Raw genomic sequence first — 13707 nt, 5'->3', positions numbered from 1 at the left:
AGATCTGGTGACTAACCTCTCGGCATATAAAAAGAACAAGTTCCTAACTGCACACTTTGGCATATCACTCCACAAAGAACAAAAATGTGCTTCAGTAGCATATTAAACTTACCTTATCTGTAATTGTTGCTATGTATCTCATGCATTCTATATCAGAAGGAAACTGATTTACTTCCTTTACCAAATATTGAACAACTTTTACATGACCCTGTAAGAAGTACAACAATCTTAGACAAGGTAGCAGGAAAATATATTATTATTATTATTATTATTATTTTTGAGACGGAGTTTCGCTCTTGTTACCCAGGCTGGAGTGCAATGGCGCGATCTCGGCTCACCGCGACCTCCATCTCCTGGGTTCAGGCAATTCTCCTGCCTCAGCCTCCCGAGTAGCTGGGATTACAGGCACGTGCCACCATGCCCAGCTAATTTTTTGTATTTTTAGTAGAGACGGGGTTTCACCATGTTGTCCAGGATGGTCTCGATCTTCTGACCTTGTGATCCGCCTGCTTTGGCCTCCCAAAGTGCTGGGATTACAGGCTTGAGCCACCGCACCCGGCCGAAAATATATTATTTTTAAGAATAAAAATAAAAGTACACAACAACAAAAAATACAAAGGAATCCCTTGAAATTTGGCATGTATGCTTACCAACTTAAGAATAAAAAGGCAGATTAATAATGCCAGATAATTTACTAAATTTAAAAATTAAAATTACAAAAACAAGATCAGTGTTCAGTTTATAAACAGAAAAGCATAAATACAAGAATGTGTGCTCAGGAATGCATGGTGGACTAGAAGACACTTATCCTGAATTTAATTCCACTGAAAGTAGAAAAAGGTTTTGTAGAAAAACAGTATCTCCTAGAATAAATCTATTAATAAAACAAACATTGGTAATGTAAAATGAACCTCAGTGTAAAAGGGAAGTAAGTCCTAAAACAAAGGATTTTTTAAAATTTCAAAGCCTCACTAACTAAACAAGATGAACTATCACATCTTTCTGAGCCTTAGGACTTGAATCTAAATAAAAATACTTTCTAAACACCATTATTAAGGGCTGAAAGATTTGTAACCAATTCTAAGCATATCTTTTTTTTTTTTTTTTTTTTTGAGACAGAGTCTCGCTGTTGTCGCCCAGGCTGGAGGGCAATGGTGCAATGGTGCTGGAGGTTGGTTCACTGCAACCTCCGCCTCCCGGGTTCCAGCAATTCTCCTGCCTCAGCCTACGGGATAGCCGAGATTATAGCGCCTGCCACCATGCCCGGCTAATTTTTATGTTTTTGGTAGGGATGGGGTTTCACCATGTCAGCCAGGCTGGTCTCGAACTCCTGACCTCAGGTGATCCACCCACCTTGGTCTCCCAAAACGCTGGGATTACAGAAATGAGCCACTGTGCCCAGCCAGTGTATCTATTTTAATATAACCAAACTTGCATAGTTTCTCTTCCTACTAAGGTTCTAAAACGTCCTCAAGAATTAGTGTAATGGAGATAAAAATCAGAGAAATGCTTGCCTCTGAGGCAGGAAAGTGACTAAAAGTGGGCAAGAAGGAACCTTCTAGGGTTACAGAAATAATTTGTATCTTTATGGGGTATGAGTTAAATGTATGTATACATTTATTAAAACGAATTAAGCCACATACCTTAAGATTCATGCACTTCACTATATGTAAATTGCACTGTGCTAAATAACTGGGTATATAAACAGTGCTGAAAAAGATAGTCATGACTCTTGTCCTCATGGACCTACCAGTCTAGTTGGCTAGATAGGCATTAAAATGGTAAGTATATATTTGAAGATATAATTACAAATTGGAATAAGGAAAATTAAAACTCAACTATAAAAGAGAACCAGGGGGCCGGGCGCGGTGGCTCAAGCCTGTAATCCCAGCACTTTGGGAGGCCGAGGCGGGTGGATCACGAGGTCGAGAGATCGAGACCATCCTGGTCAACATGGTGAAACCCCGTCTCTACTAAAAATACAAAAAATTAGCTGGACATGGTGGCGCGTGCCTGTAATCCCAGCTACTCAGGAGGCTGAGGCAGGAGAATTGCCTGAACCCAGGAGGCGGAGGTTGCGGTGAGCCGAGATCGCGCCATTGCACTCCAGCCAGGGTAACAAGAGCGAAACTCCGTCTCAAAAAAAAAAAAAAAAAAAAAAGAGAACCAGGGGTCCGTTGGGGGGAAATGGGGGAGGGATGGGGGGGTGGGGAGGTAGGAAGAGACAGCATGGGGAGAAATGACAGATACAGGTGAGGGGAAGGAAGGCATCAACCACACTGCCATGTGTGTACCTATGCAACAATCTTGCATGTTCTTCACATGTACCCCAACACCTAAAATGCAATAATAAAAAATAAAAAAATAAAAAAAATAAAAGAAAAAAGAGAACCAGAGGGACCTTTTATGGATCAGGTGTTAGGGAAGAACTCTTTGAGAAGTGACATGTAAAACTGGAGCTAATGGACAAGTAGAGAGGTGAGCTAGGTGAAGAGCAAGGGAAAACATGTTAGCAAAAGAAAACCAGTGAGCAAATGCCCCGAGACAGTTGAAAATTTAGTGCATTCTAGGCCAGTATCTAGAGAACGTAGTGAGCAAAGGGGGATACTATCACAAATTTTGACTGGCCTGGAGAGGTTGACACGAACCTTATTATGCAGGTCTTTACAGGCTCTAATAAGTAGTTTATAGTTTGGGAAGCTATAGCAATGGGAAGGCTTTTAAAAATATGGCAGATAAGTGAACTTTTTTTTTTTTTTTTTTTGAGACGGAGTTTCGCTTGTTACCCAGGCTGGAGTGCGATGGCGCGATCTCGGCTCACTGCAACCTCCGCCTCCTGGGTTCAGGCAATTCTCCTGCCTCAGCCTCCTGAGTAGCTGGGATTACAGGCACGTGCCACCATGCCCAGCTGATTTTTTGTATTTTTAGGAGAGACGGGGTTTCACCATGTTGACCAGGATGGTCTCGATCTCTTGACCTCGTGATCCACCCGCCTCGGCCTCCCAAAGTGCTGGGATTACAGGCTTGAGCCACCGTGCCCGGCCGTGAACTTTAATATATATAAGAGGGCTGGGCATGGTAGCTCACACCCATATCTCAGCACTTTGGAAGGTGGAGATGGGAGGATCGTTTGAGACCAGCCTGGGCAACATAGCAAGACCTCATCTCTACAAAACATAAAAATAAAAAAATCTGAGCATGGTGGTGCACACCTGTGGTCCCAGCTACTTGGGAGGCTGAGGCAGAAGGATCACTTGAGCCTGTGAGGCTGAGGCTATAGTGAGCAATGATCATGCCACTGTACTCCAGCCTAGGTGACAGAGTGAGAACCTGTTTCTCTCTCTCTCTCTCTGACACACACACATACACACACACACACACACACACATACACACACACGATACAGTAACATTTTATGAAAGTCTACACCTTTTTAGGTAGAAAAAAATCCATCTGCATATAATACATTTCCTTAAATCTTCTATTTTATGAACATCATATCACAAATAGTCAAGACACCAAGTGATTTAACAATCAAGTTGCTTATAGTGAACTACCACATAGCTCTTAGATTTGGCCACAAAAGAATGGAAAGAAGGCCGGGCCCAGTGGCTCATGCCTGTAGTCCCAGCCTTTGAGACGCTAAGGCAGGTGGATCACTTGAGGTCGGGAGTTGGAGATCAGCCTGACTAACAAGGAGAAACCCCATCTCTACTAAAAATAAAAAATTAGCTGGGTGTGGTGGCACATGCCTGTAAATCCCAGCTACTCAGGAGGCTAAGGCAGGAGAATCACTTGAACCCAAGAGGCGGAGGTTGTGGTGAGCCGAGATCATGCCACTGTACTCCAGCCTGGGCAACAAAAGCGAAACTCTGTCTCAAAAATAAAAAAAAAGAATGGAAAGATAACAGTGATTTTTGTATGGAAATATATTCAATTCTCCAACATCAACTTATCTTTTTCACATGGTTTCAACTTAGAATTGGCTTGAAATTACTAAATTTGACCTTTCTTCCCCTATATCAAATTACCTTGCGAAATGCTGACATAAGGGGCGTGATTTTCCGGTTATCTGCTGCATCTACATCAGCACCTGCTTGTACTAGCAACTGCACAACATCAAAATGACCTCCATTGGATGCCAGCCAAAGTGGTGTATTTCCCTTTTTGTTACGAACATCAATGTGGGCTCCCCTGTAAACAAAGAATATTAATACAGTTTGTTTCCTGTAAGAAGAGGTTGGCTTTTTCTAGTTTTTTCTATCATCTTCTATCTTTTACAAAATAACATGCAAACAATCTTAACAATGTCAATAAAGCAAAATAATGTAATTAACTTTAAAAACACTGAAACGTGAAAAGGACTATGAGAAGTTCTATGTATAATAGGAAATTACTTACCTATGAATCAGGAGTTCACAAAATTTGTAGTGACCTTTGTCTGCTGCTATTGTTAAAGCAGTGTCTCTTGAGGAAGGCACAGGGGGAGCATTAACATCTGCTCCTTTATCAAGAAGAACTCTTCCAACCTCTGCATACCCTCCAGAAGCTGCTTCCATCAAAGGGGTAAGACCAGTCTGTTTAAACCAATAAATCATGCAATTAAGTTACATAATTTCTTTCTTTCTTTCTTTCTTTTTTTTTTGAGGCGGAGTTTCGCTCTTGTTACCCAGGCTGGAGTGCAATGGCACGATCTCGGCTCACTGCAACCTCTGCCTCCTGGGTTCAGGCAATTCTCCTGCCTCAGCCTCCTGAGTAGCTGGGATTACAGGCATGCGCCACGATGCCCAGCTAATTTTTTGTATTTTTAGTAGAGACGGGGTTTCACCATGTTGACCAGGATGGTCTCGATCTCTTGACCTCGTGATCCACCCGCCTCGGCCTCCCAAAGCGCTGGGATTACAGGCTTGAGCCACCGCGCCCGGCTTCTTTTTTTCTTTTTAACTATTCCATGGACCAAAACTAAGTTATATAATTTCTTTAAAAAACTGAAGCAATTAACTTTTAAGACAATTCTAATTCTGATTAGCTCTCAAAAGAGCTAAGCAATATTTAGCCTTGAATTTTACTAAACAGCAGTAAAAATTGTTAGATTCAGTTAGACATGCTAGAATGAACTTAAAACATGTTATCTCATGCTAAAATAAATCCCATAATTTCTATACTTTCATAAATTTACTCAGATAATTTCTTTGCACAATGAATAGTGACATTAAAAATAAAAAGAGTAAAATCACTTTATAAATTTTTTGCACATGTGCCTTTGGTATATTAGTCTGTAACATTTTTTCAAAGGACATTTCCTATTGGTACCATTCAAAATAATGTAGATTTCTCTAGGCCTTTTAATGGATAAGTGGCACACAATGAATACTTGTAACAGAAAAAAAACTGAGTAACAGGAAAAACTCATTTCTCTTTGTGTGGTAAAAAACAACAACAATAACAACAACAAAACTACATTTACTCATTACTTATATTAAAAGAATGTAAATGTCGCACTAAACTTTAAGAAGTAAAAGGAGGCTCGGCGCGGTAGCTCAAGCCTGTAATCCCAGCACTTTGGGAGGCCGAGGCGGGTGGATCACGAGGTCAAGAAATCGAGACCATCCTGGTCAACATGGTGAAACCCCGTCTCTACTAAAAATACAAAAAATTAGCTGGGCATGGTGGCGCGTGCCTGTAATCCCAGCTATGGAGGCTGAGGCAGGAGAACTGCCTAAACCCAGGAGGTGGAGGTTGCGGTGAGCCGAGATGGCGCCATTGCACTCCAGCCTGGGTAACAAGAGCAAAACTCTGTCTCAAAAAAAAAAAAAAAAAAAAAAAGAAGTAAAAGGAGGCTGGGCGCAGTGGCTCATGCCTATGATCCCAGCACTTTGGGAGGCTGAGGTGGGTGGATCACCTGAGATCGGGAGTTTGAGACCAGCCTGACCAACATAGAGACACCCCATCTCTACTAAAAATACAAAACTAGCTGGGTGTGGTGGTGCATGCCTGTAATCCCAGCTACTTGGGAGGCTGAGGCAGGAGAATTGCTTGAACCCACGAGGTAGAGGTTGCCATGTGCCAAGATCGTGTCAACGCACTCCAGCCTGGGTGGGCAACAAGAACAAAATGATTTCCATCTCAAAAAAATTTTAGGGAAAATACATAGGATTTCCAGTCAAACCTTTCCAATTTGAAATGGCCATTAGATTTGCTGTTGGCTGATTATTAAAAATTCTACCCAACCTACATTTTCCCGGAGTTCTAAGAACCTTGCAGTTCTAAGCAAAGAAATTCAAGCCAATGACACACTAATTCCTATTTTCTTAATAACAAATAGTCATGAAACTGTCAAAATCTGCCATGGTCAAATTAGATGTTAGCTGCCCTAATTTTATAACTTATGAACTGAAGTTTTGCTTGGGATTTTACAATAATAAGCACATGCCTCATGAAAGGACTTCTTTAAAAGTCTATAGTGTAAGAGTTAATACAAAATTATCTTACTACATTCAAAAGTTGTAAGCTACAGTATTAATAGAAAGCTATTCAAGGCTGAGGTTGGGAAAAGTACTAATTCTGTTTTCTTCACTGTCCTTAATAAAAGTCTTAATGGTGACGGTATGTCACTCACTACTACATAGCATAATCCCCCAATTCTGCAGTGGGGTATCAGTTTTAACTTATGACAACTTAAAATATTACATTCAATTTGAGTTAAAATGCCACATTTTTTCCATTAGAAATGTATCTGAAATAGTCGACAAGTTATAAAATGCTTACCTTTGCCCTGTGTTCAACATTGGCTTTTCGGTCCAGAAGCAAACTCACTACTTCTGCTCGGCCCTGGAAACAGGCCAGGGTGAGAGCCGTGTTCCGATTGGTCTCTATCTGGGCATTAATGTCTGAACCCATATCAAGCAGCAGTTTTACTGCAGGAACATGTCCATTCATTGCAGCCAACATCAGGGGAGAAATACCTAGTTTACTCCCAGTCCTAAGGGGGGAAATTTGCTTAGAAAATTAAAATAATATGTTGCCTATTATTTTAGAAAAGCATTAAAGATGAAAATGTTTCACTAAAAAGAGAAGTTTCTAATATCAATTAATAGATTTTGTTTCAACAATAATAAAGAATAAGAAAATGCCACAATTTAAAACATAATTTCTGGCTGGGCACAGTGGCTCACGCCCATAATCCTAACACTTTGGAAGGCCAAGGTGGGTGGATCACCTGAGGTTGGGAGTTTGAGACCAGCCTGACCAACATGGAGAAACCCTGCCTCTACTAAAAATACAAAGTTAGCTGGGTGTGGAGGTGCATGCTTGTAAACCCAGCTACTCTGGAGGCCGAGGCAGGAGAATCACTTGAACCAGGAAGGTGGAGGTTGCAATGAGCCGAGATCATGCCATTGCACTCCAGCCTGGGCAACAAAGTGAAACTCCACCTCAAAAAAAAAAGTAAAGAAATAATAAAACATAATTTCTACTTAGGGGATTATAAATTTCCAACATATATAAAGTACTGTTTCTGAGATCAGATGAGACTGGGTAAGTTTAGGGTGGAAGGGCCACAGAACAAAATTTCAAAATTTTGAAATGAGACCTCTTTATAAGCAACCACATTACTGAGATAAGCTGAGATTACTTATAAACACATTATAGGTGTAATTGTTGGCTTTGCAACTTTAGTACTATCTTAATTTAAAATGGTATCTGTCTAAACGCTTAGAGGTAGACATTTAACTCCATAGTAGTAATTTAGAAGTAACTTACAAAACATGAAAAATAAAATTAACAGGTTAATACCTTGAATTAATTTCTGCCCCAGCATTAAGCAGAATCTTAATGATATTAACATATCCTCCAGATGCAGCTAGACTCAGTGGTGTATAATCAGATACATTCCTATGTTCTTTATTTGCACCTCGAGCCAGCAGCAAGTCTACCACCTACAAAGTAAAATATGGATAGAGAAGAGTGTTTACACCAAGGGCTCAACTTATAATGAAGGAAACACAAAGAAACAGGATTTATAACTTCCTTATCTAAATATATGATATTTTAATTACATTTCATTAGGCCCTAAATATTGAAATGTCAGCACTAGATAAATGGATTCAATCTCACGAATTCAGAGCTTTGAAATCCCAATTATACTGCAATAACAAGATGTTACCCTAATTTGTCATTTATTGAGCAATAAATTTGCATCTCATGTGTTAGAATTGTGATTCATTCAATCTAAATAAATGTAAGGATTAAGATAATTTTTATTTGGCTTTAAGGGCTAGAAACAGATTCTTTAAAACAGCATTTGGAGCCAGGCATGGTGGCTCATCCCTGTAATCCCAGCACTTTGAGAGGCCACGGCAGGAAGATCCCTTGAGGCCAGGAGTTCAAGGCCAGCCTGGGCAACATGAGACCTCATCTCCACCCTTCTGTTCTCCCCACTACCCCCTGCCAGAAAAGGGCATTTACATTCCCATAAAACGTAACAGAAGTATCCCTTTCCTCAGAAAGTATATGGAACGTGTCAAAACATGGGCAGGGCCAGGCATGCTGGCCCATAACTATAATCCTTGTACTTTGGGAAGCCAGGAGTTTGAAGCCAGCCTGGGCAACATTACATGACCCCATCTCTACAAAATAGCCCTAGCTGCATGGGAGGCTGAGGATTGCTTGAGCCCCAGAGATCGAGATTATAGTGAGCTATGATTGCGCCACTCCACTCTAGCCTGGGAGACAGAGTAAGACCCTATCTCGCCGGGCACGGTAGCTCAAGCCTGCAATCCCAGCACTTTGGGAGGCCAAGGCGGGTGGATCACGAGGTCGAGAGATCGAGACCATCCTGGTCAACATGGTGAAACCCCGTCTCTACTAAAAATACAAAAAATTAGCTGGGCATGGTGGCGCCTGCCTGTAATCCCAGCTGCTCAGGAGGCTGAGGCAGGAGAATTGCCTGAACCCAGGAGGTGGAGGTTGCGGTGAGCCGAGATCGCGCCATTGCACTCCAGCCTGGGTAACAAGAGCGAAACTCCGTCTCAAAAAAAATAATAATAAAAATTTAAAAAAAAAAAAAAAAAAAAGACCCTATCTCAGAAAAACACACAAAATACATGCAAATTTTATTCATATAGCTAAAATACTAATCATATGCATATTTTAAAATACAAGCAAAATATTTACAAAATGACAATTAAATTAACATTAACACACCTCCTGACGTCCACCAGAACATGCCAATGAAAGTGGAGTATCCTTAGTTCGTTCAGACTGTGCTTCTATATCTCCACCTTTATCCAAAAGAATTTCAACAACTCCAACATGCCCTGCTGTTGCTGCCAGGATTAGTGGTGTGAAACCTAAATCAGAAAATGTAAATCTTAAACAAATTTATGTTTCTTGTTTTATTTTAAAGCCACTGTTTTCCATTCTTTAGCATTTTAGCAAAATAAAGCCTTCAGGGCAGATACTGGTAACAAATTAACATAGAACTACTCTAAACCCTAATTTGTTACTGACTAAAAACCCATAAACACCTAATTAAAAAACTAAGTCAGTAAAAATTATTAAAGTTTATACTCATAATTTACTTTGATGCCTCTGTATGAAATATCTTTGGATTAAGAAGGGCAACCACAACTTGCTCTTTTTCACTAATGATCTATAGTCTTAATTTTTGGAGAATTATTTGGCTCTGCAGAATAATGAATCTGGATATTCCTAATTGAAATATGCTTATCTATCTTATCACTAAGATAGTCCAGGAACTATTTATCAATAATAAAAATTACAATTGTTTTCTGATGTAATTACACTCAGATTTTATTTCTGACTGACATTTACCTTTCTTGTCTCTGTGTTCAATTTTGGCATCCCGTGCAATAAGCACAGATACAAGTTCTTCATGACCACCTGCACAAGCTAGTGTTAATGCTGTGTCATGATTGCTCTCAGTCTGGGAGAAGAAAAAAATAAGTTAAATTTTTTTTAACAAGTTATCAATTGAAGAGCAAAATAATTCTTTTCACAATAAATGTAGAATGATAATTTTCCTTTCCAAAGAAAATTAGAATGTGCAAAATAGGTTTAAATAAAGCCATCTACTCACATGTGCATCAATGTCAACTGAAGGATACACAGGAGGCATAGACTGGGAAGCCACATTGCTTGTAGTCTGTGAACAGGATTCAGGTGTAAGACACTCTGTGGTCTGAGAAGAACAGTTGGAAGCAGTGGGCACTCTGGTACTTACAGCTGAAAAACAATATTCATATTGCTAAATTTCACTTTACAGAGTAAGGTTATTTGTACACAAAAAAACACAGAAAACAGAAATTTCCATAGCAGTAATATACAGTAATAATAAAATCACAAGTTTTGGAATCAGACAGACCTACATTTGAGTATTAGTTCCAACACTGACTTTCAGATCTTGGGCAAGTAATTTAATTTCTCTGAACCTCAATTTTCCTTATGTGTATAATGGGGATAATAATGATACCTGCCTTGAAAGGTTATAGGAAAGACCTCTTGAGACAATGCAGACAAGATGCTTAACACAGCGCCTGATATTTAGTGCATATACTAAATATAAATAGTAGCTTTTTACATTGTCAGTAGGGAGGAAAAAATTTTTTCTAAAAATAAAAATAAATAAAAGGAGTTCTATATTTTAGTTTGTAAAAGTCAACTGGATAAAAATATCCTGTGTACAATTCAAAAAGAGTGGGCCGGTCACAGTAGCTCACGCCTGTAATTCCAGCACTTTGGGAGGCGGAGGCGGGTGGATCACCCGAGATCAGGAGTTCAAGACCAGCCTGGCCAACATGGCAAAATCCCATCTCTACTAAAAAACCAAAAAGTTAGCCAGGCATGGTGGTGCATGCTTGTAATCCCAGCTACTTGGGAGGCTGAGGCAGGAGAATCACTTGAACCTGGGAGGTGGAAGTTGCACTGAGCTGAGACTATGCCACTGCACTCCAGCATGGGTGACAGAGCTAGACTCAATCTCAAAAAAAAAAAAAAAAAAAAAGGTTGGGGAGGGGGAGGGAGACATGCATTTCTCACGTAAATGGCATCGAGTATGTGTTTTCTTTTTTTGTTTGTTTTTTTTTTTTTCTTTTTTTTTGAGACGGAGTTTCGCTCTTGTTACCCAGGCTGGAGTGCAATGGTGCGATCTCGGCTCACTGCAACCTCCGCCTCTTGGGTTCAGGCAATTCTCCTGCCTCAGCCTCCTGAGTAGCTGAGATTACAGGCACGCGCCACCATGCTCAGCTGATCTTTTGTATTTTTAGTAGAGACGGGGTTTCACCATGTTGACCAGTATGGTCCCGATCTCTTGACCTCATGATCCACCCGCCTCAGCTTCCCAAAGTGCTGGGATAACAAGCGTGAGCCACCGCGCCCGGCTGGAGTATGTGTTTTCAAAATTCAATATTTATTTTGAAAATCTGTTTAAAAATCAGTATTTGAAGGCCCAACTATTTTTAAAATGAATACTGAAGTTCTAGTTGAGATCTCAAAATGTGGTTTGAAAACTGAGTTCGGGCTGGGTGCAATGGCTCATGTCTATAATCCCAGCACTTGCTTGAAAACTGAGCTAAGGCTGGGTGCAATGGCTGATGCCTGTAATCCCAGCACTTTGGGAGGCTGAGGTGGGCAGATCATCTCAGGTCGGGAGATCGAGACCAGCCTGGCCAGCATGGTGAAACCCTATCTTTACTAAAAATACAAAATTAGCTGGGTATGGTGGTGTGTGCCTGTAATCCCAGCTACTTGGGAGGCTGAGGTAGTAGAATCACTTAAACCCAGGAGGTGGAGGTTGCCGTGAGCCGTGATCACGCCACTACATTCCAGCTTGGGTGACAGAGTAAGATACCATCTCAAAAGAAAAGAAAAGAAAAGAAAACTGAGTTAAATGAAATTATGTATTTTATCTCTCTGAATATTTATGTTTCATAAGAGATGGAGTTTGACCATAGGGGGAAATAGGACCTATCTCAGGGATGTTGTGAGTAGTATGTGAGATACTGTATATAAAGCATTTAACACAGTGTTTGGCACATGGGGTGAGTGCTCAATAGATGTAACTATCAGATATTTTATAGGATTGTCAGTACTATTATTCACTGTATTGAAAACTAAAAACATTACTATTCACTCAAGAATGGAAAAACTCAGAAAAAACATATAATCATTAATAATATACCAAAAAATCAATAAAACATCAGTGATGGCAATAATCTTACATCCGGATTAAGAGTCAGACTTAAAGAAAAATGTAAGACTTAAAAGAAAAATGTAAGCATTTTAAGTGTTAGAAAATATTTTCTGTCTAGAATTTTTGATATGACTAGATTCCATTCAAAGATACTATTCACAAGTGTGAATGACTCAGTTTAGTAGGTTACTAGCTTAATTAATTTAGCAAAGTTTAAAATTCATGTTTCTACATGAGCTACCCCAGCTCATCCCCACCAATATATATAACCATCTTGGCAATACAAATTCCTCCAGCTTCTGTCATCACATAAATAACATAATTTAACTATTTAGTTACAAATAGGAATTACTACACGTTTGTTTTACCAATAAGCATATGCAAAATAGAAACAAAGCCTTAAAAATTTTTGTCTTTTTTTTCCTGGAAGAAGTGGCCAAGAAAAAATAATAGTAATAATGAAAAACTGTTGTCATTTGATGAGTTAAAAGTATATAGTATTTTGTTACACCTCCTAGAAATAGCTGATGTTTAGAGAACTGCTTGAAAAAACAAGACACTGAAGATTAATATGTTACAGAACTTTTCTAACAGTAAGACTTTGACAGTGGTCCCACAATTATTAACATATACTTTAGTAAAGAACTACTTTTCTATCAGTATTTTATTTACGTTACCTCATTTCTCTTTTTTATTATGAAAAACAGGTATATAAAATTTTTTTTGAATAGTTGATTAGAGTGCTATGCCAGAATGTGATGGTTATAAGAAATTCATTTACAGAGTTGGCTTTTAAAAAGTACTGTTGTGCATTTAACAGCTTTGTTAACAAAAATGTGTTGTTACAATAATTACCATACATTTCTGTACTACATTATCTTAGAAGCATTTTTTCACTCCATGTAATAATGACAATAAAAAACACTCCATAGCAAGTGCTTTTAACAAGACTAATTACAAATGGAAAGTTATAAAACTAGAAAGTAGCAAGAGATTTAAAAGGTGCATGTGGAATAAAAGTTGTATTAAGAGAAAATCATACCAAGACTATGACATTTTCATAAATCCTAAAATATTTCCTACCTCTGAATGAAATATCTCTGAAAGTGCCTTTCAGACTCTGAAAGTCTGAAAGACAGACTGCTATCACAAATTCCTACATATAATTCAAATTAAACTTATACGGTATGCTTTTTGTTTTTTTTAAAGAGACAAGGTCTCTTTGTGTTGCTCAGGCTGGTCTTGAACTCCTGGCTTCAAGCAATCCTCCTACCTTAGCCACCTAACTAGCTGGGATTACAGGCGCAGAGTCACTGTGTCTAACAATTTATACACTATTTTTAAAATGAGGTGGGAGAAGAACTAAGTGCAATATTCTACTTGACTTTTTATGAAGCTGAAGAAAGTTTTGTAGGCAATATGGAAGATAATAAATCCTATTATTAAAAAATCTCACTGATACTAGGTCTACATAAAATACTTTGTGAGTTTTTAAG

General features: G+C 39.1%; 1 protein-coding gene across 17 annotated transcripts in view; it reads right to left on the bottom strand.

Annotated features, from left to right (window-relative positions):
- Nucleotides 1-13707, bottom strand: part of ANKHD1 (ankyrin repeat and KH domain containing 1) — a 139487-nt gene that overhangs the window by 34772 nt on the left and 91008 nt on the right. For all 17 annotated transcript variants that reach the window (XM_039462116.2, XM_039462188.2, XM_039462347.2 and 14 more), the window contains 8 exons: nucleotides 10100-10245; nucleotides 9835-9946; nucleotides 9205-9350; nucleotides 7795-7937; nucleotides 6769-6982; nucleotides 4402-4577; nucleotides 4032-4194; nucleotides 113-208 (listed from right to left, as the gene is read on the bottom strand). In XM_039462116.2, the coding sequence (XP_039318050.1) occupies nucleotides 113-208; nucleotides 4032-4194; nucleotides 4402-4577; nucleotides 6769-6982; nucleotides 7795-7937; nucleotides 9205-9350; nucleotides 9835-9946; nucleotides 10100-10245 (1196 nt within the window). The remainder of the gene's footprint in view (nucleotides 1-112; nucleotides 209-4031; nucleotides 4195-4401; nucleotides 4578-6768; nucleotides 6983-7794; nucleotides 7938-9204; nucleotides 9351-9834; nucleotides 9947-10099; nucleotides 10246-13707) is intronic.

The sequence above is a fragment of the Saimiri boliviensis genome, chromosome 1, assembly GCF_048565385.1.
Source record: "Saimiri boliviensis isolate mSaiBol1 chromosome 1, mSaiBol1.pri, whole genome shotgun sequence".
Lineage (NCBI taxonomy): Eukaryota > Metazoa > Chordata > Mammalia > Primates > Cebidae > Saimiri > Saimiri boliviensis.
Note: the sequence above shows the minus strand (reverse complement) of the source record. Positions and strands in the feature narration are given on the sequence as shown.